General features: G+C 37.7%; 1 protein-coding gene across 3 annotated transcripts; it reads left to right on the top strand.

Moving 5' to 3' along the window:
• The first annotated feature begins 349 nt into the window (after positions 1-349).
• Positions 350-23,539, top strand: rbms1a (RNA binding motif, single stranded interacting protein 1a). Of its 3 annotated transcripts, none has more exons than XM_067431162.1 (14): positions 350-683; positions 5,525-5,700; positions 10,155-10,213; positions 11,977-12,068; positions 16,126-16,283; positions 16,382-16,461; positions 16,595-16,710; positions 16,964-17,010; positions 19,287-19,374; positions 19,481-19,531; positions 19,816-19,926; positions 20,040-20,120; positions 20,644-20,722; positions 22,784-23,539. In XM_067431162.1, the coding sequence occupies exons 1-13, from the start codon at positions 630-632 to the stop codon at positions 20,716-20,718; spliced, it is 1,188 nt and encodes a 395-aa protein (XP_067287263.1). In that variant the 5' UTR covers positions 350-629; the 3' UTR covers positions 20,719-20,722; positions 22,784-23,539. The 3 variants fall into 3 exon arrangements, with proteins under 3 accessions (XP_067287263.1, XP_067287264.1, XP_067287262.1); XM_067431163.1 differs by having other exon boundaries at positions 351-683; positions 16,595-16,701; positions 20,641-20,722; XM_067431161.1 differs by having other exon boundaries at positions 352-683; positions 20,641-20,722.
• The last annotated feature ends 2,296 nt before the right edge of the window (positions 23,540-25,835 follow it).

Here is a 25,835-nt window from a genome sequence, read left to right as displayed (position 1 = left end):
AATTGGGGTTTATTTATATGCAGGGACCACCACCCATGCCGTAGTGGGACAGTCTGCTGTGTGTATTGTAGATGGGATCTGATGGCGAGGTAGTGGAATGTGTTGCATGCGTGCGGGATTAAACCAAACCTCACGTAGGGGGAAACGTTTGACTCTGACAAAACATGACACTGTTTATGTCTATTTTTCTATTAGCGTTTTAAAATGTTTCATTGTTTTAATATAAAATTTCCCCGTATGTGTATGATTTAGCTGTATACGTCGAAAATACACGTCATGTGTGATTAATTATATACGCCATCCCCCTGCCGCCTGACTGCAGAATGGATCGTTCCTCAGTAGGTGGGTCTTCGCTGCGGGCAACAGAACCGAGATCAATGAACCAGGCGAATTACCGAAACTGGTCGGACGAGCCAAGGTGGGAATAAACCATCGATCAAGAGCGAGGTTTTTATTTAGCAGAAATATTTATCTGCTCAAGAACGGATTATCACTTCACTCCGAAGCCAACATTAAAGTGTGCGATGTGGAAAATTTACAGTTCTCTTCTGTAACCTAATATCAACTGATTTTGAGAGTAGATTTTTTTTAATTCATCGTTGGGTCCACATAACGCAGGGGGATACAGGATGATCTTCGCAAATACGGCCAATCCGCTGAGAACTTCGTCATATCGAAAGCAGGTAGGTAAAGTATGGCATTGCAGTTGTAATGATGATAAAGACTACAGGATGGACTCACAGTGGGTCAGTAGATCCTTTACCTGGGACAGAATGTATTTAACTCCTCTTGCTCGCGCGCGCTCACGCACAGGGGCAGTGTTTCAATATCTAGTGAGCTGCCTACCTAGACAGCATTTTAGGGCGCTTCTGGCGTTTTTTAATTTTTTTTCTTTGCTGACTATTATGATGGACAAAATTTATGCACGCATAAAACGCAATATTTTTTATATGATTAGTATCCATTTATGTTAATTTGATGTATTACACAACATCACCTCATTTGACCTACAGTTGCACTGTGTAATATTTATAAAGTGCTGACGGAACTGAAAGTGTTTTTTCCTGCTTTGGGGTGTCAAAGTGAGTCTAGAAATAGAAATGGGACCGTAATAAAGTGTCATTTCATTTTTATTAACACTTCTTTGTCATATACATGCACTAGAGATGTCCTTCACTGAATCATACTAACTTACATTTGTGAAGATATTGACATATAATGATGCCTTTTTTAGGTCTTTTTAAAAAGAAGAACATTAGCAGGATTGGTGGTGTTAACGTGAAGCGAGATGAGGATGAGAGAAGCATGTGGTGGAAGTCTCCCATGGCAACTTGTGTCAGAAGATTTTTGGGTGTGTTATAAAGAATCTCTGCCTAATTAATATTCATGAGTTAATACAGTGTTTTCAAGCAGTTGGTGGGTGTGGCCTGTGGAATTCTATTTAAACATGGCTTGTCTATACATTCCGAATCTGCAAATGTGAAAATTTATGGTCACACATTCGCTCACACACGCATGAAATCACACATTTACACATGCATTTGCATAGGCGTTCATGTGGTGGAGCTGAGAGTGATGGCTACGATAGAGGCAGCAGAAGTTAATGGGCTTCAGGATTTCACAGTTTATAGGAACCATATGGTCTAGGATGACTACAGCGCATAGCTCAGGACCCAAGGGACACGCCAACGTATGAGAGATGGTTTGGATATTGAATGTGACCCCCCATCCCTCTCCTATTGCTTTTTCTATGTCTCAGTTACCCTTTTCCTTGACTTTGTTATTTTCCCTATTGATAAAGCTGGACATGTTCCCTTGAGTACTTTTTATACAGCATTTGAAATCAATAGATTTTCATCTTGAAAGAAAAAAGAAAGACAGAAGTAAGTGTAGGGAAATTAGCATCTCTTTCAGTCAATCGACAGATTGAAGAGAAAATTAGGACAGGCTCTCCAACTGAGTTCCTCAGTTATTTTCTGATAAGATCTTCCTGTAAATAATCCCTTCTTTTTGCTATATGCTCCTCTAAAAATCATCATGTGATTTTCATTCTGTTGTAGAAGGAAAAGTGGCTTGATCTCTTGCCTCAGTAATTAACAGGCGCTAACAAGCTTATGGGGCTATGTCCAGTTTCACCTCAGCGCACAAGAGTGTGAGCCGCTCATGCGGAAATGGGTCAGTGTGTCAAAAACAGAGAACTCCCACTAACCCAATTGAGTTACAGTCAGGTGTTTACACGCATAATGAAATGCTCAGTTTTACATGCATATATAAATATACGTTTGCAATAGCTTGCGTGCTGTAAGAGATACTGTCTTTTTTAACCGCTTCGGACGTTTTGAGGTTTTGCCGTCACTTTTGTGGTGGTTTGGTTCTGTGAACAGTCACCCGCTGATGTTTAACAGGCAGCCATTTTGTGACGGCTGAGAGAAATGGAGCCGTTTTAATGAATGACTAAGAAACAGGAAGTGAGTCAGTGATGTGGGCTGTGGTGGCCGCTGCTCGGGGTGGGCGAGAGGCCCACACATCCTGTATCCCAGAGCGCTCCTGTGTCATGTGATCTTTCTCTGGAAAACATTCCTTCCTCTCAGCTAAAGCAGATTTATGGAGAAATCGCAACTCTCAGTTTGAATGAACATGCCTCTGTGGTGAGTTTGGTACTGCGGTTTGGTAATGAGACTCTTGAGCCAAACTAAATCCCCAGACAAATACCCAACAGGCACTCAAAGGTGAATGCAAGCATCATTTTCACATATCTCACTAAATTCTTTGAACATTTATGTTTTTTAAAAAGTGATCCAACCCCCTTCTGGTGATGATTACTTCTTGTTACCTGTGCATTCACAACAAGTACAAATAGCGATGCAGATTAAGACTAGGTGATTTCCTAGGCAGATTTTGATGTGGGACTATATTATGGGGAAGCACAGGCGAAGCACTGCTACTTGGGCGCAGAGATATCACGCAACACATTGCGATCGCTCAACAGCCAGAGGATGCGACGATGAGAGCCGTGATATCTCTGCGCCAAGTAGCAGTGCTTCGCCTGTGCTTTCCAATAATATAGTCCCACGTCAATATCTGCCTAGGAAATCTGAATTATTCTTTTTTTTAATCCCTTTTACTTGGGACATGCTAGCTGGCAATATAGGATTCCATTCATTATGCTAAGCTAAGCTAACAGCGACCCTGCCAAACTAAAACAAAAATGCATTTGCCCAGATATCTAAATAGGAAAGAAGTTAAATAAGCCCTATTTCTAAAAACAGTGGAGTGTTCTTTTAAGGATGCATCACCCTAAAATGAAAATTCCATCATTTAGGCTACTCGTCCTCATTGTTTCAAACCAGCCAGTTGACGACACCCATTAACTTCCTTAGTATTTTTGGAAGTCAATGGGTGCCGTCAACTGTCTGGTTACCAGCTTTCTTAAAAATATCTTCTTTCGTGTTCAACAGAAGAAAGAATCTTGTACATGTTTGAAACAACTTGAGGGTGAGGAAGTAATGACAAATGAACTGAACTGTCCCTTTAAGGCCTGTTCACACCAGGCCTGTTTTTGTGCTTAGAATAAAAAGAACGATATCACACATAGGTGTGGATGCTCATATAGTTTTTGTTAAAGTTATCTTTATTGTTATCATTCTTGGTGTGAAAAGACACAGTTACTACCGGTTAAGTGCAAACTCTCCCCATAGTCAATTTTATTGGTCAATATTTGTCATCTCAATCTCTTAGTTACCAGTCAAGAGAAGTTCAGAAAGTGTTTAGAAATATCATGGATGGATTCAATTACTACAAAAAGTAAAACTCAAAAAGTAATCTACATGATGTGCTATCTATGCTATAAGGTCAGATTTAGCGGCTAGTATTTCTTGCAGCGTTATTGGCAGTCAGCACTGTGATTGACATGACCAATTAAATCTTTAGAATCGGCTGTGTGGCGGGGTTTGCGTTGAACTGGTTTGAGAAAAGAATCACTCGATTAATTTGCAAGGCGAGTTTTAAAGTAGCTATATGTAAGAAATGTATTTCAAAAAATCATAAAATGGCCCTAATATGTCACTAGACATTAAGAAATCATGTTAATTTAAAAAAACTTATATCACTGACAACAGTAGTCTGGCCAGGATATTGTCATTTAAAAGTTGTTGTTGTAGCCCTCAACTGATGTTGATGTTGTCATATTGTGTTTTGGCCAGAAGCTCCACCCTCCGCCTATCGACCAATCACAAAGTCAGTAGTGTTTCGGCACCCGGGTTGCCAGATCTGCTCTAGTTACCACAGCTGCAGCTACAAACGTTCCTGCTGGATCCTGCAGCCTATCTGGCTCCCTCGAGTCAGAGGGGAGGGGGAGAGGGGATACACCTGCAGTACTAGTTTTGGCCACAATCTTACATACACTTCCTTTAAGATTTTACCATTTTAATTTCTGTACGTTCCTCAAACAAAGCTATCTTATGACCTCTGAACACTTGAAAAGTAGCATTAAAATCGAGTGGATCACTTTAATAATACATTTATGTAGGGTTATGCACGATTAATTGGAATGAACTTCAAACTTGAACTTGAAAAGCAACACGCCTCAAACCTCTTTTCAAACATGAAAGCATTTATGATGCTCTTGTCCAACAAAAAGCAACATTTAATAACATGTTTTTCCTCTAAACTCACTTCATAACGACCGTTGAGCATCCTTGTGTGATATTATGTGACTTCTTACACAGAATAAGGCACACAGTATATTATTTCATAGTATTCAGCATTTACTGCTGATCACAGAGCCGTGTTTCACTGACAAGCTGTGCATAAAATAATCACAGTCTTTGCCAAATTATGTTCATCTGTTCATTTTAATTGTGTGGAAAAGAGCAGCCAACACATTCTTCAAAATATCTCCTTTTGTCTTCCACTGAAGAAAGAAAGCCACATGGGTTTGGTACGACATGAGAGTGCATTAAGATGCCAGAATTTTCATTTTTGGGTGAACTATCCCTTTAATCATTGCACACAACCATGTGGCAAGCGTTGAAAGCAATTGATGCTGCATTAGGAATTTCTCCAAAGTTGTATGGGCTTTCATCCAGTGAAATAATCCTAACACATTCAGCTCTGGAAGAATGCGTAGATTGGACTGATATGAGAGTTGAAGGGCCGACTGCGCCTCTAGGCCTGTTTGTGCTTCGCTTTAATGGGAATTAGACTGAAGGGAGCTGTTGATGTGGGCAGACTCACTGGCGATGGCTGACTGTGTAATAATAACACCAGTTCACTATAGATAGAGTTACAGATATCATCATGACGAATGGAGTCGCCGGTATTTTCTTTCTATGCTATTATTGTGGTTATTTCTTTTATTAGGAAACATATTGCGTTTGGGGCTGTAGAAGAAAGATAAGTTTGGCCCTGGTTTGTTTTGGAAGGCTCTATTGTTTCAACCCGAAAAGTTTCATTTATGTGATGTCATCTTCTATGCATTTCCATTTGTCAAATCAATGAAATCTTTGTTCTACTCCCATGACAGCCTCCTGCTCCGCCCACCCTCCCAATGGCCCCGCCCAGCCCGAGCACCAATAGCACCAACAACAGCAGTAGCAGCAGCAGCACGACCGGCTGGGAGCAACTCAGCAAAACAAACCTCTACATCCGCGGGTTACCGCCGGGAACCACCGATCATGACCTTGTCAAACTCTGCCAGCCGTGAGTATTTGCTGTTATGTCATGACAAAATCACCAATAACTGTCCCGGATACGTATGTTCAACCAAATAAATACAGTTTTTGTTTTGTTTTCCTCTTGGCGTGAGATTCTGCAGCACAGCAGGGCTGGTGTCTGTTAACAGCTTGAACGTGTGAGATTGTCAGAATTGGGTCAAGTTATGGGATAAGCCCTCATGAGCCCTTATTTACCCTGCAAACATCCACCACAAACAGCTTTTTCAAGACTATACCACTAATAACCAGTTAAACCCAACTCACTCATGTTAGTGATATTATAGCCTGTCACATGATTCTCATCAAGTCAGCATGAAATGGCGTTCACAACCAGTTTTACTTGGATGAGTCTACCAAGTTTAATAGGATATTTTAAAAAATGTAGCGCAGAACTCGATTTTCTCAATTAAAGATGTAACTGGGAAGTATTTCTTTTTTATCATTATTTAAACTGACTTCCAAAAGCATTTGCGACATAATTTTATAATAACATTTATTCTGTTTAAGTCAACCTAAAATTACATAAAAACTATTTTCTTTCTGTAAGCCAAAGATGTACTTCCGAGTTAAACGGAATGTTCATCAATAAAAAATCGTAGCGGGGGACTTTGTCCGTCAGGAATTGATTGGATTGTGAAAAGTGTATAATTACCAGAATAGAGAATTTTGGAGGGAAAGTAAAAATTCAAAAGGGCTTGTCAACATTTTCCCCACTCTTTTTTTTTTCTCCCTTTTTCCCCCCAAATTTTAAAAATCTTTGTTAGAGTGGGTGGCTGCTAAAGAGATTTATTCTGAAGTTTTTCACCTGGATTTCTGTTGTTGAACTTGAACATGATTATTTAAAAAAATTTAATGCAAGACGATGGCTTCAACAAAAACATATACAATCAATCTCGTAGCTTACAGTACATCTGTCTAAACTTTAAAGACAGACAGACAGACAGACAGACAGACAGACAGACAGATAGATAGATAGATAGATAGATAGATAGATAGATAGATAGATAGATAGATAGATAGATAGATAGATAGATAGATAGATGGATGGATGGATGGATGGATGGATGGATGGATGGATGGATGGATGGATGGATAGATAGATAGATATTTTAGATCCATTTTTAAGTATTCAGTATATATTTAACATCATTTTAACGTCAAGTGTTGGTTATTCATATCAGGGCTTTTTCCTCTTGTTATTAAGTTCTTTACGCATCACTCTCTGAAGCTCAAAACACACACACACACACACACACACACACACACACACACACACACACACACACACACACACACACTAAATGAGTGTTTGTTTGAGATCCGTTGGTTCCTAGCAGCCATTCTGCCTCCAGAATTAGACCAGCAGCCATGATTCAGCAGTTACTGGAGCAGGAAAAGTCGCACGTTCCCTAAAATATTGCTGTTGCTGCTGTTACTAATTTCATCTTGCTGAACACAATGGAATATTTAGTAATGCTATTATGGACCCCCCTCACCCATCAGCATGTCGAATTTCATACAAACATATGCATGTATGTGTGTATAATATAATATTTAATGCGAGCATATGCATGCATGCATGCGTGTTTATATCGTTGAGAGTGCTTGTTTGTGCAGAGGCGCCCAGATCCCACATGTATTCCGTTCCTACATTCCCACTGTGTTAATTTACCCCTCGCTGCCCCCGGGAGACCAGTCATCACCATGGTAATCCTTCAAATTGATTGTAAAGAGTCAGATGGGGGGCCCATAATCCTCTTGGCTAGTATCCTGGTTAAAAGTGAAGCTGAGGTCATATGTACATTATAATTATACACAGTACCACCGACTTTATTGTTATGATCACAACCGCACATTTTGGTTAAAACCATGAGGAATGTGTCAGTTCAGCTTTGAGGTATTGCAGTGACATCGTAATAACCTCGGCTTCCAGAGACGTTTTAATCACTGAGAGTGACCGTTCAGGGCATATCCGCGGATTGATTTGCCTTGATCCGCATCAGGCAGAAAAACAGCGTCGCACTGGGAGCTGCTGACGGAATTCTGCCGGTGGGGGCAGGAAATGGGGCCTCCCCGCTGGAGCGCATGGGTCAAGGCCAAGGTCGTGCGGTCCTCTGGCGCGTGGAGTCTTGTGATCTGTGTGTGAAATGTGATTGGCTCACATTTCCCTCCCTTGTGACCCGGCCCAGGACGCGCCCCAAAATGCTGTTTAGTGTTTGCTTTGCAGCTCTGCTAAACGTAACACTGACTAAATATTTATTCCTCTAAGCCAGAGTTTTAATGGCGCAGGAAGATGGTTTATAAATATACGAGCATATTTTAATTTCAGCTTTGGAAAAGGAGCCCTCAGTGAAGGTGAATGAAAAACAGCCCTTTCCCAGTCAGCACTACTGTCACAGCTCTTTCCTGCTCAGCCTTCGTGAGAGAGACATCAATAAATCTAAGCCAGCAGAAATGTGAATTTATTTTTCTGTCCGAAGCTGTGGTGCAAGCGGCTAGTGTAAGCTATCGTTCGAATGTTTGGGGTCAGTAAGATTTTTCTCTTTTTTTTGAAAGGAATTAATGATTTTATACAGCAAGGACACATTTAATTGATAAAATATTACATGCAAGACGTTTATACATTTTAGTGTTGTCCATCGATTAATTACACATTTCTTTTTTATATTGTAATAATTACACCGTTAATCTCTAAATAAATGCAGAAAAAACAAAGACAGTATATTTTAAATACTTGTTTAAATGACGTTTTTTTTTATAAATGAAGGCCAGTTTCACTGATACTAATACACTGTAAACCTGAAAAAGTTGCCAAAACTCAAAAAAATAATAATTAAGCAATCACTTACATCAATTTTTTTAAGTTAAGAAAGTTTCAAAACATTATATAACACTTAATTTTGTGGGTCATGACAAAGCATGCTGGGAAATAGAAATCCCAGCCCAGTTTCAGTTAAATTTAAGTTTGTGTAAATTAAAAGAAACAATTTCTTAAAACTCAAAAAAAAATTAACAATTCAGATTACTTAAAATGTGTCAGTTTTGTGAACTAAAAAAAGAAAGTTCTAAATACTCACTAAAGTTAATTTGATTGAACACATTTTTTTATTTGACATAAACATAAACGTTCATTTAAGACATTAACTCATTTAGATACTTCTGTTGAGGATACTCAACAAAATGGACGCTGCGCGCGTGAAACCGGTGCGTCTTTCTGTGCGTTGTGTGCGGCTCAATGTAACGCTAGTCAAAGGATGATCGCTGCGTTAATTGTGTTAAATATTGTTTAAGTGTTAAATTGAAAAGAAAAAAAGAATCACATGCGTTAATGGGTTAACGTTGACTGCACTAATACATGAACTTTTACTGACCCCAAACTTTTGAATGGTAGTTCCAGACGTTGTGCTTTGGTGCTTGTGTGGAAGATTTTGGTTCAATTCTCACGTTTTTGTCAAAATCCTATGTTCCCTCTGTCGCTCAACCATTTCTGATAAAAATAGGTCTGATTCTAAAATAAGAAAGAAACATTGGCTGTGTTTGCAATAGCATATTAGCATACTAATTCTGCAATATGAAATGTGTGTACTGTGCATACTTGTATGTGAATGTCTTGTATGCATTGAATGCTCTTATGACCTGCTACATTTTACGAATGGAAACTGCACTAGGTACAGTATATCCCAAAATGCAATGCCTCATTTCATTTCCAGTGTGACAGAGAATCAGTTCAATCTCTTGACTTCTTTAATCAGTCTTTTTGCAAACAAAAAAACATTTTATTCAAAATGAACAAATATAAAATGTTGGATGCCACTTGGAGAATTACATATACAGATTGAGATGAGGTCATGTGGCATGATGTGCCATAGCTTACTACAGCGTATAAAGATGTGTGAAATTGTATGAATTATGCAAAGATAATCCATGCAGAAAGCAGTACGCTAGTATGCATTCACTTCAGTGTTTATCCCTTGTTCACTGCACCATTAATGGCAAGTTCCTTTTCTCTCTCTCTCACATACACACACACACACACACACACACACACGTGCGCTGAGACAAGCGTTTCCTTTGAACCGTGGTGATTTGTGCGCTGTAATAACAGGTTTCACATAGACACTCCATTAAAGCAGCTCAATCCTCGTCCGTCACACAGTGACTCTAAAGCACCTGGGCTGTCGGCATCAAGTGTCCGCGGATGATTCTGTCACAAGTAGCTCTTTGTTTCTGAATTAAATGCGTGTCAAGCAGACTTTGGGAGTTCTTTTGGGTAGTGTTATTTTTTCTCAGCTCACGGATTATGGTAGAGCTTGTGTTTCATGTCCTTCAGGTCGTGAATTCCTGTGCTGTTGTGTCATTTGATACACTGACTGACTCGTGAGCTGAGCCCGTGTTTAACTTCTCTCATTCTCTTTCTCTTTTTTTTCTGTCTGTAAGCAGATATGGTAAAATCGTGTCCACCAAAGCCATTCTTGACAAGACTACAAACAAATGCAAAGGTTTGTCTTGTAATTTTATTCTCACTTCTATACATGTGTAACCAGGGTCGAAAAAAAAAAAAAAACACTATCACATCATTCAATATAATATATTTTGTGCCACAATAAAATATACAGTATACTACATATAATATATAGTATAGAATAGTGCTGTCAATTTAGTTTGTATTTATATATACACAATAATTATTCACAGTAAACACGCATATATTATGTAAATACAAACTTTTATAATCGATTACATGCATGTGTGTGTGTATATATATATATATATATATATATATATATATATATATATATATAAATTATATTATATTAATGAAACTATATACATATACTATAATATTATGTATGTGTATGTATTCAACCATACATAATAATTATACATGGTACACAGACACAATCACAGGGTGTATTTTCTTTTAAATAGTATCATATACATTACTGTTTAAATGTTTGGGGTTTGTAAGATTTTTTTTACATGTTTTTGAAAGCTCACCAAGGCTGCATTTATTTGATCAAAATATAGTAAAGCAGTAATAATAACAGTAATATTGTGAAATATTATTACAATTTAAAGATCAGATCGGACGAATCCACGAAACAACAGCATGTCTGTGTAAGAGTCCACTCTTCAAAATGCATCCCACCTTAAATCCAAAACAATGAAAAAAAAAAAAAAAATCCTCCGTTCAATCATGTCAATTTTCAATGAAATAGCGATTATAATCAATATTCTTACGATCTCCCCTGTACTGTGGACTGTTCCTGTCATATTTAACCCTCCCAGGTCTCTCTCCTTCAATCACAGGATCTCTTCTGACACATGATATGAAGAGAGCACGTTACTGGCTGCTAAAGCTGTCAGTCAAACGCGCCGATGGTTTTAGTTGGATAAAGCCAGTCAATGTCTAGCCAATGCTTAGCCAGCATAGATTTGATTGATGGATATAGTAACGGATCAAAAGACATTATTTTGCACATTGTTTGTAAGATATGTCCAAAGCATTGAATGAATACACCTTGTGCTTACCGTCTCCATAGCATCCAATAGTATCCAGCGTGACCTGCTATTTTTTGACTCAATGACAGACTGTTTTTAATCAACTAATATTCGTTTTTTACACTTGTAAATTCTGTAAATAGTTGCTTTAGTTTTCCAGGGACTGTAACTGCATTATAATTAGCAGTTTATTGCAGATTTATTTGAATAAAAAACTACTCTTTACAATTACAAATATTCTGATATAAATGGCTTTTGTGAAAGGATGCTTAGGCTTTATTTTTTTTATTTTATTTTTTTACATAAAAGCTTACAGAAGCTACACTTTTGAGAGAATCATCTTTAAATTTGAATCAAAACATGATCAGACATTCAGCTTTATATTTAAGTTATTTTCAGAGTCACTTACATGCATATTTCCCTTGTTTTACTCTGTTCCTATACTATTTTTAATTATTATGTCTCTTGACCAGATTTATGAATTTAGACCATAGGGTTTAAGAGCTGCGGATCTTTTTATTTAGGTATGTTGTTTTTAGAAAATTCTTTAAAAAAAAAAAAAAAATAGGGGAGCAGGTTAAGAGGTTAAAGAGTTACTGACTCCATATTTTTGAATGGTAATGTAAATATCCTGATACATGAATATGATAATCATTTAGTACCAATTGTGTAGTCTACGTGATGCTTAAAAGATGTGTGTTTGGACAAGCTTTTTGCTGTAAATTAGTTACTATGTGGTAAAGCATTGTCTTTTTCGTAGGATATGGGTTTGTGGATTTTGACAGTCCAGTGTCTGCGCAAAAAGCCGTCACCGCACTAAAGACCAACGGAGTTCAGGCTCAAATGGCCAAGGTGAGTTATCCATTTTTTATATCACTTCCTTTGAACTAGTTCATGACCCGCCTGTGAGCACGATTCAGGAAATGTCGATCTAAAACATAAAAAATGTAACGTCTGTGTGTTTCTCCCCCGTTTCCTCTCTCTTTCTTTTCTCGTCCAGCCACATACATACATTTCCTGTGTATCTTTGTGCCGCAAACGAGTGTGTAACAAACCTGCAGTGACCTTCTCCTAGGTTCTACTGGCTTTTTCTGCCTGCATCTTCAATTTTTAATCTGCCCTCTTTTTCCTCTTCCTCCCCACTGTCAGCATATTATTCTCCCACTTCCCTGTTACGTGTATGTATGTGTGTGTGTACCGTGTAAACATGTTTGACGCATACATGTTGAGGAATGTTGATGTCTTATCCTGGCCCGCCCTCATTTCTGCTGAGGCATCTAGAATAGCGAGCTGAGATTCTGCCTTCAGCCAATCAAACGTCAGACTGAAATCCAGCTTGCAGCGTATAGTGTGTCCTTGTTAGCTGAGAGGCGAGTACAGAATTGTATAGTAGCTTCAGAAAGTACTTATGCACCACATCACAGCATAGACAGAGAGAGTATAAACCGCCTGAAGGTCTCACCCTTGAATCACTGGGCACATGATTCTATACAAATGGAAAAATTATTGAATAGATGGTATAGCTTGGTTATAGAAGAAGAATAGAATTGCAATGCGTCATGATATCGGAGTGGTTTTGAGCTTATTCAGACAAACTGCCTCTGTATTATTTGAACTGTAGGATGAACGACTGCATTCTCACAATATCTTCTACATAATTATAATAGCATTTCCACCTATCCTTGAGTGGTAGCAGAAGCTAACAGACTTAACATTTAAAGCTAGCATGCTAATTGCCTCACACTATGCAAAGGATAGATTGTAAGCTAACTGAAGAAAACAAAAGATTTGAGCATTTATAGTTTAGGAAATATGTGACAATTTAAAGGTGCAGTGTGTAATATTTATATGGATCTACTGATAGAAATGAAATATAACGTACATAACTATGTTTTCAGTGGTGTGTAACAAAACCGTTATATTTGATTACTTTAGAAAGAGCCATTTGTATCTACATACACGTGGGTCCCCTTACAGTGAAGTCGCCATTTTGCGCCACCATGTTTCTACGGTAGCTCTAAACGGACAAACTTCTCTATAGTGCGCTAGTGACTCTCTGCTGTCTCAGACAGGGAGCGTTGAGCGACGGGCGTTTGCAATTCACAGCCTCAACGCTTATATGCCTCGGGTAAAGCAAGGAAAACAACATCATACCAGCCATCTAGCTAAATAAGAAGAGTTAATGGATAGCACTCGTCCTTCCTCCTTTCTTTTTGGAGGTGGAAAAACAAAGTTGTGTATGACCTGCTGGATTTCTTGAAAAAAAAAAGGGAAAGATTTACGGAATAAAAGACAAGATTTTTCTTGTCTATTGTAATGTGTGATTTTTAACATTGACTAACATGTTTAATTTTTTTTCCACTCGCGTTGGGTGAGCAACTTAATATATAAATCAGTTCAGCAAAACAGTTGCGCACTGTGAAAGCACAACAGTGCGCGCGGCTCCTGCATCGGCAATTTTAGTTTGGTCTGAGCTTGCTATGCACCCTCCTGCTCACACACACCGATACACACGCTAATGGTGAAAGGAAGATTGGTAAGGGTCGTGAATCGTGATACAGTCAAATTGTAAGTTGTTTTTAATTACCTGCTTACCTTACCGGTACAGATACCCTGGGGCTAAGCCCCCCCGGTCTTCCAATCCTAGTGACATCCCTGACCTACATTGATATTTCAGAAATAGTGAGCTAATATTCCTCTGGCACGTACAGTACAGGCCAAAAGTTTGGACATTACTATTTGTAATGTTTTTGAAAGAATTTTTCTTCTGCTCATCCAGCCTGCATTTATTTGATCAAAAATACTGATTTTTTTTTTAATATTGTGATATATTATTACAATTTAAAATATTTGGTTTTCAATTTATTATACTTTAAATGATCATTTATTCCTGTGATGCAAAGCTGAATTTTCAGGATCAATCCTCCAGTCTTCAGTGTCACATGATCCTTCAGAAATCATTCTAATATGAGGATTCATTTTCAAAGTTGAAAACAGTTCTGCTGCTTAATATTTTTTCATAACCTGTGATACTTTTTTTTTATAATACTTTGATGAATAAAAAGTAAATAATAATAATAATAATAATAATAATAATAATAATAATAATAATAATAATAATAATAATAATAATAATAATAAAGCAAATGTTTTAAAAATAGAAATCTTTTATAACAACAATGTACACTACTGGTCAGTAATTTGGGGTCAGTCTTTTTTTTCTTTCTTTTTTTGAAATAAATCAATAATTTTATTCAGCAAGGATGTGTTAAATTTATATTATTTAAAAATGTTTTTATTTTGAATAAATGCAGTTCTTTTGAACCTTTAATTTATAGGATAATATAATCAAATATATTAGGCAGCAGAACTGTTTCCAAAACTCATAATACATCAGAATATTAGAATGATTTCTGAAGGATCATGTGATAGACTGGATGTCATGTGACACTGAAGACTGGAGTAACGATCCTGAAAATTCAGCTTTGCATCACAGAAATAAATGATAATTTAAAGTATAATAAATTGAAAACCAAATATTTTAAATTGTAATAATATATCACAATATTAAACAAAACAATTCTGTATTTTTGATCAAATAAATGCAGGCTTGATAAAACATTACAAATTAGCCTGGATGCCAGCCGAACTTAGCCCCGCCCACAAAATTGTTTGATGAGAGAGTTTATTTGACATAAACACTTTAAGAATCTGTTCCGCAGTGGATGTTATTCTGCAGGAACTTTGTTGACCAATCAGCGGAAAGGGGCGTTTTACAAAAGCCCAAATGTGGAAATTGAATATTCAAGCCTTTTATCCATTTTCTATCCCTGAACCTAAAAATATAAAAGCAAGCAGAATTCTCTTGTTCTTTCATTTTTTTTGAAAAGCGCCGTTTTCGTAAATGAGCCGTTTTCTCATTTTCAACTTTGAATATTAAATAAAAAAAGGAATGAACACAACGTACACGGACCGTATACATTAACATATTTTCATGGTTAAGAATATATACACCACAAAGTGATTTTCTATTTTTCGTTTCATTTAAAGAACTAAATTAATCAGGCACGGATAGCAGGCTAATCAGTTAGCAGTATATTAAGCTTGCAGGCCAACCACAAAGTCTATTGTGATGTATATTAGAGTGAAAATTAGAAAAATGTAGAGCAGGATTTGATTTCATCCTTTGGGAACTGATTGGATTGTAGGAAGTTGGGCATGAATGCAGGCAGATCTGAATGCAAGTTTGCAATCAGTTGTGGAGGATATTTAGCCCCACCCTCGCATTATGAAGAGAACAGATGTCGTTTTTAAAGGGGGAGGGAAGGTTAACATTTTTTATTACAGATTACGGTGCACATGAAATTTAAAAACATAATGTGTCTGGATGCATCATTTATAATAAGCACCGCAACCTTCTGTAAAAAAATAAGAATTTTTCAATATTGATTTCATCATGGTGACTTTAACCATATGCTAAGCTAGCTGGTAAATCACCTAACAATATGCAAAGGTTAGCTTTAAAGATAACTAAGAAACATGACAAATGCTTAAATTGACCATTTAGCTAGCCTATAGGCCCGCTTTAACAGACAGCGCTTAGATTAAGCCAGGGTTAAGTTAAATTAGGGAATTTTTGTAGCTTTAGAAGAAAAATAAAACATTACTGGTATGTGTTTTGAGACTAAACACCAGTGTGCTAAGCTAATAGGCTAATTGCCTAGCAGTAGGTTTATGAGCTAAAAAAAACATTGCAACAAATGTTTCCTTTGACCATTACATAAAACTCTTTGGATGGACTCCCTCAGGCCTCACTGTTGTTGTTATTATATCAGCTAAATAGACATGTGGAGTATGGTTAATTCTGTGTGTTAAATAGTGTTGTGTGTTTCATGTTTTCTGAATACAGCAACAGGAGCAGGACCCGACTAACCTGTACCTGTCCAACCTGCCTGTGTCTATGGATGAGCAGGAGCTGGAGAACCTCCTCAAACCCTTTGGACAGGTCGTGTCCACCCGAATCCTCCGCGACACTAATGGAGTGAGCCGGGGAGTGGGCTTTGCCAGGTTTGTGACAATACTGATTGTGTGTGTGATCTATTTACACTGTTCGTTCATGTGAATGTTTTGTGAACTTTTCTCTCTTTATTCCACTCCATTTCAAGGATGGAGTCCACAGAGAAGTGCGATGCTGTGATCTCTCACTTCAACGGGAAGTTCATTAAGTCCTCCTCTGGGATGCTAGGTGAGTATTCAGCACAAAATTCTTGTGGTGTTTTCTATAATGAATATATAGTCTTTATGAAGGCTACAGACTATAAACTATTTAGTCTTTGTTTCAGTACTGTAAGTGAAGCTTGTGTGCGTGTGTGTTACAGGTGCATCAGAGCCTTTGCTGTGTAAGTTTGCTGACGGCGGTCAGAAGAAGAGACAAAGTCAGGCTAAATATGTCCCCAACGGACGATCCTGGACACGGGACGCCGAGGTGAGACTAGTAAGTCCTGTTTACAATTGTGTATTTATGTGGTGCAGACGGCAGGTGATTGGGTGTGTATTTATGCTTTGAAGTGTAATGAGATATTCTTGCATGACATCATACATCATCCTTTCTTTGGTTACTCTTATATGCACTATAATTAAGTATAATTATTGACATATTTTAGCTGTCAATTTTAAAGTGAAACTGCCTTTATGATGTGTATGAAACCAGCTGTGGTCAAAAGCAATTTTTATTTAACTTTCTTTAGAGTGGAATGACACTGACCTATGACCCCAATACTGCCCTTCAGAATGGGTAAGATTGCTCATGTATGTTCTTTTTTAATGTTTATTTTCATGGCTATTCTACAGAACCCAGCAAATGACATGCAGAACAAATAATTTGTTCCTATTCATTCATTAATTCATTCCTTCCCTTGTTTTAGTTCAATGTGGATATGATTTAATTTAAAAAAAGGAACCAATTAAAAAGTCATAGGAATATATTCTTAATATGTGGCTAGACTGGAAACCCCCGTATGTCATGTGCGGGACTGTACTATTCACCTAATATCTAATGCTCTGAAATGAACTCAAGGTCATGTGACCAAACTACATTCTAAATGGAAATTAACATGTGCTGCCTACATAGACAGCTCCCTACTAAGGCTGCATCCTGACTAAATTGAAACTCTACATTGGCTCATGTCAAGCACACAAGAGACTGAAACAGTTGATTCTATACTCTAATTAATATACATAAAATATACATACATTGGTATATACAGGACTATTTAGTCGATTCTCAGTGTTGAATCAAAATTAAGAGTACTTATAACATTTCTCTTGACGACTGCACCATTTTGAGGGAATCTAGTCACAATGTTTTCTAGTATTGCCTTTCCCTGAAATGAATGGGATCAGTGTATGAACAACAAGCTGTATAAAATTAACCCTACTGTGAGTAAAAGTTGCATCTTTACTTTCAACAATCCCTGGGATCTGATCATACACATTATATTGATCATATATTGGCAAGCGTATTGGGACACCCTCCAAATCATTGAATTCAGGAGTTCCAATAACTTCCATGGCCAAATGTGTTTAAAATCAAGCACCTATGCATGCAGACTACTTTTACAAACATTTATGAAAGAATGGGTCACTCTCAGGAGCTTGGTGAATTAAAGCACGGTACTGTGATAGGTTACCACCTGTGCAATAAGTCCATTTGTGAAATTTCCTCATTACTAAATATTCTATGGTCAACTGTTAGTATTATTATAACAAAGTGGAAGCAATTGGGAACAACAGCAATTTAGCCATGATGTGGTAGGCCACGACAAATCACAGAGTGGGGTCAGCGCATGCTGAGGCGCACAGTGGACAGAAGTCGGCAACTTTCCGCAGAGTCAGTAGTTGCAGACCTCCAAACTTCATGTGGCCTTCAGATTAGCTCAAGAACAGTGCGCAGAGATCTTCATGGAATGGGTTTCCCTTGCTGAGCAGCTGCATCTAAACCTTACATCACCAAGTGCAATGCAAAGCGTTGGATGCAGTGGTGTAAAGCACGCCACCACTGGACTCCAGAGCAGTGGAGACATGTTCTCTGGAGTGACGAATCACGCTTCTCTGTCTGGGTTTGGCAGTTGCCAGGAGAACGGTACTTGTCTGATTGCATTGTGCCATGTGTAAAGTTTGGTGGATGGGAGATTAGGGTATGGGTTGTTTTCATAGACTGTAAAAAAATATGGACGTAGTGTCCGTGACGTCACCCATAGGATTCCGATAAGCCGTTCTGAAGCTTAAAGTAGGGTCGAGCTGGGCGTTGCCATCTTGTGAGCGAGTCATCGCGTGTCACTCCCGGATAACAGAAAATGGGCAAAAAGGCGGGATGTGCACGGAGCTGAGGTGACGCAATAGACGGCAGATAAATGGCTATCCACTTGTAACCACGCCCTTAATTATGCCGAACTTTAAGGCTTTATGTAACGTAAACAAATGATAAAAAAATATAAAAAATAATTATAAAAAAATTCACCCCCCTCACAGTTGTCGTGAAGATCAAAATTAGACTTATAATCCAAAACCACAATTTGTACCAGGCTGTAAACATGTTTTTTTCTGCTGTAAAGTTGAGAATTTTAACATGGGGCTCAATGAGATTCTGCTCCCTTCTGGAGCCTGCCTCTCGTGGCCAGTTAAGGAATTACAGTTTACATTCCTTCCGTATTGGCTTCAAGAGAGATCGCGGGAGGTTGCCGCTTGGTTTTTTTTCAGGGGTTGGGCTTGACCCTTTAGTTCCAGTGAAAGTAACTCTTTGGACAATTTCCTGCTTCCAACTTTGTGGGAACAGTTTGGGGATGGTCCCTTCCTGCTCCAACATGACTGCACACCAGTGCACAAAGCAAGGTTCATAAAGATGAACAAGTTTTTGTGTGAAGGAACTTCACAGGGCCTGCACAGTCTTTTTGGCAATGCAGTGCATATATACATTGGTGAATAGGACATTCCTGAATCAACACACAAGTTTGTAAAATGATGCTCAAATGACGTATTTCATTGCATCCTTATTACAATTTGTTATTACAGGTACTATGCTGCTCCTTATGCTATGGGGAACCGGTTAATGGCTCAGCCTGGAGTGTCTCCATACATCTCTCCCATCTCTACATACCAGGTACTGCTCTTCTTAACCTCCCTTAACTTCAAGCTCACGTTGTGTTGATGAGAGTGTTTATGACTAGCACCTGCTTTCTTGCTAACATCTGCATTTGTGTCTCCAGGTACAGAATCCTTCATGGATGCCACATCAGCCTTACATCATGCAACACCCAGTAAGGCCAAAATATTTATTTTTCTTTTATCTCTTTATATTTCTCTATTTATTCACCTCTTCTTTCAAACAGAAAACCTTTAGGGGATAAAAAATACGGTTGGTACAGTATAAAATACATTACACCTATGGAGAGTCCCCACAAAGATAGTGAACCAGACGTGTGTGTGTGTGTGTGTGTGGGTGGGTGTGGGTGTTCACACAGTATTTCCGTGTTTGCCCTATTGTAGGCAGAATTTCCCTGTTCTCAAATATGACGGTTGTACTCTGTGTTTTTTGACTCAGGGAGCCGTTCTGTCACCCTCTATGGAGCATCCCATGTCACTGCAGCCGTCCGCTATGTTGGCTCCCCTCACACAGCAGATGGGCCATCTCTCTCTGGGCGGCACTGCAACCGTATGATCCTATCACGCAGATTGCACTAATATGGCACAAGCCTATATGCTAATTAATAAGTAATATTAACACCTGTGTTTTTAATAAAGCCACATATTTCTGCTCTCCTGCAGTTTATTCCTGCCAACACAGCAATGCCAGGAGCTTACATCCCTCAGTATGCTCACATTCAGCCCGCTGCCATCCCTTCTGAGGTCAGTGCCACACTCAGGTTATCAATGACATTTATACCGCAATTATGGTTTATATCACAGACTGCTAGAGTTTTCTGTATTGTCAAGATGTCTGTAAAAAAGCAATGCTCGTTTTCAGAGCATTTACATGAAATTAGGTTTATGGCTTTATTTTTGTTATCAAATTATAAGCAAATTCCTACTGTTACACTACTGTTCAAAATGATGAGATTTGCCAAGGATGCATTTATTTGATCAAAAATACAGTAAAACAATAATGTGAAATATCATTACAATTTCAAATATTTTTTATTATAATATATTTAAATGTTACATTTTTTCCTGTGACGGCAAAGCTGAATATACTATATTATATTATTATAAAAAGAGAAATATTAAGAAAGATAGACTTTAATTAATATTTTCTGGAAACGACTCGCACTGGTAAAGTGAATTTAGTTTGTTGTAAGGATATTAAGATATTCTTTTGAAAACTGTCATGAAATATTGAATCAATATTAACATTTTGTTGATTTTTCAGCAGGAGAGTGGTGTACAGCCACAAGATGTGTCCTCCTCGGATCCTTCCTCGTACCCCTTCCAACCCAACAAGCAATAAAACGGTATTTGATTATCATTTATTTTATTTTTTGTTTGGGTAATGGTTCTGTTCACTCGCTCTCATGTTCTATCAAACCCATGTGACTTCCTTTCTTCTCGGAACACAAAAGGAGAAGTTAGAATGTTAACGGTGCGCTTTCCCATACATTGAAAGTAAATGGGAAATACTGAGCTCTCATCGACGTTCAAACCTTCTTTAATATACAAATGAGATTTTAGAGATATAGCAGATTCGAATTAATAATAATAATAAGACAAAGCATTTTGTGCCCTCAGAAGACGAGGAGTACAATACACAAGTCTTATGTATTACTTTATGGTACTTTTTGGAGATTGACTGCCCTGTCTACTAGGGCTGTAATCTCCCAGTCGATTATTAGTCAATAAGTTCTGGCTCAACCAAAAATCTTATTGGACGATTTTTTTTATTTATTTTTCCGCCTTCATCAGATTTCATCGGTTGGAAAGCACTAATTGCTAATGGGGGTGTTTTCAGAGCAGGGTGTTTTCCTTGTTTTCACTTCTTTTGGATTAGCCCAACCCACTGGAGAAGAGAGACATAAGCCCCGTTTCCACCAAAATTACCCGGAACAATTTGTACCAGGAACTTTTCTCCCCCCCAGACCTGCTACTGTCTGCGTTTCCACCGCGATAAAGTTCCGTGAAGATTAGGCAAATTAGTCCGGTGATGTAGGACTGCACGCGACTGCTCCTCCAAGTCTGTGACGGACAGTAATCATTTTTGTGTGTACCGATTGAAAGATTGAGTGGACTGTTTACATGAGACGTTATCTAAACCGATCTGGTGTTTACATGTAATGACTTTCAATCGCAATCATTTTGTGACATGCAGTTTGTCTGCCGCATCAAAAATGTCGACGCTGTTTTCTCCAGCAGCTGGAATGTGTTAACTGTAGCCATAGCAACTCTTAACGGCCACCAGGACTAATACAGTATTATATAAGCGATTTATTTGTTGTAAAGTGTAATAATCATCTCAGAAAAAAAAAAAAAAGTCTTCTGTCAGGCGCAGTTAAAGTAAAAACTGCCTGGGGCAATATACGCTGTGTCATTATTCCAACATTACCTTCATAACTTACGAAATAAAAAGTTAACCCCTCAGAAAACGCGGCTTTCATTGGCCAAGAACCGCCCAAGAGGACACCTTACTGACATGTAAAGCAACCAATTACAGTTTGTTTTGTTTAGGGGCGTTAAAATGTAATGTCAATGTCCCTACAAAAACAGACCGGCGTGAACTACACATATTTCACATAACTTTTTAAAATCCAGCATTTAATTGATCATGATAAGCCTCATCGTCAGTTGTAAACATGACGGATTTCTTCTTCCATGAGGAGGTTTGGTATCAGATGACGACTCTGAACTGAGGGCGTGATGTTTGAGGCCATTAAATGGATAGTTCACCCAAAAGTGAAAATTCTGTCATCATTTACTCAAAAACATTTTTGACTCAAAAACATTTTAGGACTCAATTTAATGGAATTTTTCCTCAGTAGAATACAGTTATTTTGGAGAACGTCCTAGGGCAGGGTTCCCCAACCTCGGTTCTGGAGGGCCACTGTCCTGCAGAGTTTAGCTCCAACCCCAATCAAACACACCTGAAACAGCTAATCAATGCCTTTATGAGTTTCTTTGTGCTGTTGAACACAAAAGAAGATATTTGGAAGAATGTTTGTAACCAAGCGGATAGAACAACCATTCACTACCATAGTAGGGAAAAAATACTATGGTAGTCAATGGTTGCTCTATCTGCTTGGTTACAAACATTCTTCAAAATATCCTCTTTTGTGTTCAGCAGAAGAAGGAAACTCATACAGGTTTGGAACAACATAAGGGTGAGTAAATGATGACAGAGTTTTCATTTTTGGGTGAACTATCCCTTTAACTCCCCCAAAATAATTTTTTTTGTGTTCTACTGAAGAAAAATTTAATTAAATTGAGTCCTAAAATGTTTTTGAATCAACATAAAACAAAGCCAGAACACAGCTGACATAGTCTCTAGTGTTCAATATTTGACTAGTGTTGTTTTTTTGTTTCAGGTTAACCATCTGAGGTCAGAGCCAGACACAGTCTGCTGAGTGTTGCTACGGTAACTACATTTGCTTTCTCTTAGAGGAAGTGACATCAGAGAGGAAGTGACGCTCGTGCTCGGGTTCCGGAAAACGTGTCCATGATTTAATCATCTACTAAAAGAAATCAACAAGAAACCTCAGAAGACTCTTGTGCAAACATTTTCTCCAGTTAAATCAAGACGAGGCAATATTACATCAACTATGGACAACAAAGGGGAGCAGAGTTTTATTTTGCTAGAAAGCGGATGGAGAAGATGACAAATTCTTATTTTTTACCAAGAACTTTTAACACAGACCATGTCTGTGAGTAACAGTGTGTGATGATAATGGTGATGACACCTTTCGATGCATGATGTTTTTTTTAAATATGGTTTTTATTATGTTTTTATGGACTGTTTAACAGACAAAAGAAAAAAATTGCAGTTGCAGTCGGAATGAAGAGGTTTTTTGTTTGCTTTTTTGGTCTTCCACTCTTTGCCTTTTTAGTAGTTCAAATATTTACCTTTTAAAGAAGGTGGGTTGGGTTTAGAATGACTGATGCAATGCTTGCTTGCTATTGGTCCTTGCTCCTGTCTCTCAAAGCAATGGCTTTCACGTTTCCTTTTTTAATGTTGCTCTGAATCAAACACGTTTTGTTTCAGGTATTGTGTATGTTGTGGATGAGTCTTCTTTCCATTGAATTCATGTGTAAAGTCTTTCGGTAGATGTAGAAGTGGATGTTGAGACGAGGGTGGGTGGGGTTTATGGGAGGCGGGGCATGGCTGGGTGGGGTTAAGATAGCTGCGGTATGTGGGCGGGGCTAATAAAAGGGATATTGTGGATCTGTTCACAGGATGATTGCGATTTTATTTTCAGTGCCATTTTTTATTTATTTAGTTTTTCTTCTTTTTTTCTTCTTTTTTTACACAAAACATCAGGATTTTTTTGATGCTCAGAAAAAAAGGCAAAAAAAGTGCAATGTTTCTTTAGGTAGAAAGCAAGAAATATAAAAATTTTTAACCGAATAGTTTTTCGCAAGTCGATTAAAGAAAAAAAATATTTTTAGCTCTTTTAAAATCGCTGAAATATCAGTAATGGCATTAATGTAAATGAAACCTACATTTGTGGCCTAACAGATTATAAACATACGATAAAACAGTTTTGCAAATTAATGCATTTCTGAATAAATAATGCTATTTAAAACATTCAGCATTACAATTTAAAGAATAAATACTTCAAGGCAACTATGACACTTTCCACCAAAGACCTTTTCTGCCTACTATTGAACACAATAGTATGGACTACTGCAATAGGTTTTGGTCAAACTGAATGGTAGTTTGTGTCTTTCTCGTCAATCTTGGCTCAGCTTTAATCTAGTTTTCATAGGTGTGGACACATGAACATCTCTAAGCAGTTGGAAGGAGGGAAGACTTGATCACAGGTTCATAACATGGTTGTAAACAAGCCTTTCATCTGTCTGTCTTACAGTTAGTTAAGCAGATTTCTGTGTGTCTGTGTGTGATTGTGTATTTAGATGTCCAGGTCAGCTTGGCCTTTGATCTACCTCAGAGTTGTATCTGTTGTCTGATTGGTCGGGCTGCAGGTCTATCCTGTCCAATCAGATGTAAAAGCGCCAGCTCTGGAGCTGGTGTCATGCAGAACTTCATCTTTAATGCGTCTATTTGTCCTCCTCTTTAAAGAAACATCTATGTTTTGTATCTGTATGTCTTTCGGTTGGTGTTTTTTTTTTTTTTTTTTTAACATTGCATTGAGATTTTTTGAGCTTGATTGTGTGGAGAATTTCATTAATTGTCTTCTTTTTCTTCCAGATAAGTGCAGTAAAAAAATACAGGCTTGTGTAATTTTTCCTGCATTTGTTGTTTCATTCATTTAAAAAAAAAAAAAACAATCCATGTAAACTACCTTCTCTGGAATTTTTCACTTTGCTGTAGCCTCTGTTTAGAGGCCTAATCTGAAGAACCAAAGTTAAATATTATCATGGTGACTACCGTGTGTCAAAAAGCAGCACATCATAATTTCATTGGACAGATACAGTGTCTTTATTTCTTTTTATTTCAGAACAGCAATCATTCACACAGTGTATAAATACAGGACTGTTGCTGAAATTTGTTTTTAATTGTTTTATTGAACACCTGCCACTTGCACGTCCAGACTTTTTTGTTTGTTTTTATTTCCTTTTTTTTTCTGTTGTAAAAAGAAAAAAAATGTAATTAAAAGAGCTCAAACTTGTGTCTTTGAGTTTGGTTTGTACTCCTGTGATTTGTTTAGGAATTTACCAATAGGCCATATTACTGCATGCTTAACTTGTAAAAGGAACACTCCACTTATTTTGAGAATAGGCTAATTTTCTAACGCCCCTAGAGTTAAACAGCTGTATTTTACCGTATTCGAGTCCATTCAGCCAATCTCCGGATCTGGCAGTGGCACTTTTAGCATAGCTTAGCATAACTGTTCAATTTAGATACAGTTAAGCTATGTTAAAAGCGCTAGCGGCTGAATTGATTCTAATACGCTAAAAAAAAAGTTGTTAAAGTTAAGAAAATTAGCCTTTTTCCTTTTTTAAAATTGAAGTGTCCCTTTAAGGGAATTAACTGTCATTTTATAGGATTGATCCATGATATTTATAATTATCTGCAGCAGCTTTATTCTAAACAAACAGTAGTTATTTTTTGCTACAAAATGAACAAAATATTAGAGTGGGCGAAAAAAAATGCCTTTATCCAAATAGAGACACTTTGCCAAAGCTAATAATTACAATATTTTTGAGCTGTCAAGGTGAATTTCGCGGGAAATTCCATACGTGGCTACTGGCTACATACCTATCACGCCATGTCTGAACTGAGAAAAGTATCTTTAATTTGAAAAGTATCTTTAATTTAATTTGACTCCAAAACCTTTAAAATCATGTCCATACGACATTAACCTGCAGGTGGTGCTGTAAGTCACACAAAAACGCCTGTTGGTTTTACTGTTGTTCTGTGACGCTATCTGTGGCCTTATGAGTTTCAGTTGCCATAAT

This window comes from Pseudorasbora parva, chromosome 22 (genome assembly GCF_024679245.1).
Source record: "Pseudorasbora parva isolate DD20220531a chromosome 22, ASM2467924v1, whole genome shotgun sequence".
Classification (NCBI taxonomy): domain Eukaryota; kingdom Metazoa; phylum Chordata; class Actinopteri; order Cypriniformes; family Gobionidae; genus Pseudorasbora; species Pseudorasbora parva.
Note: the sequence above shows the minus strand (reverse complement) of the source record. Positions and strands in the feature narration are given on the sequence as shown.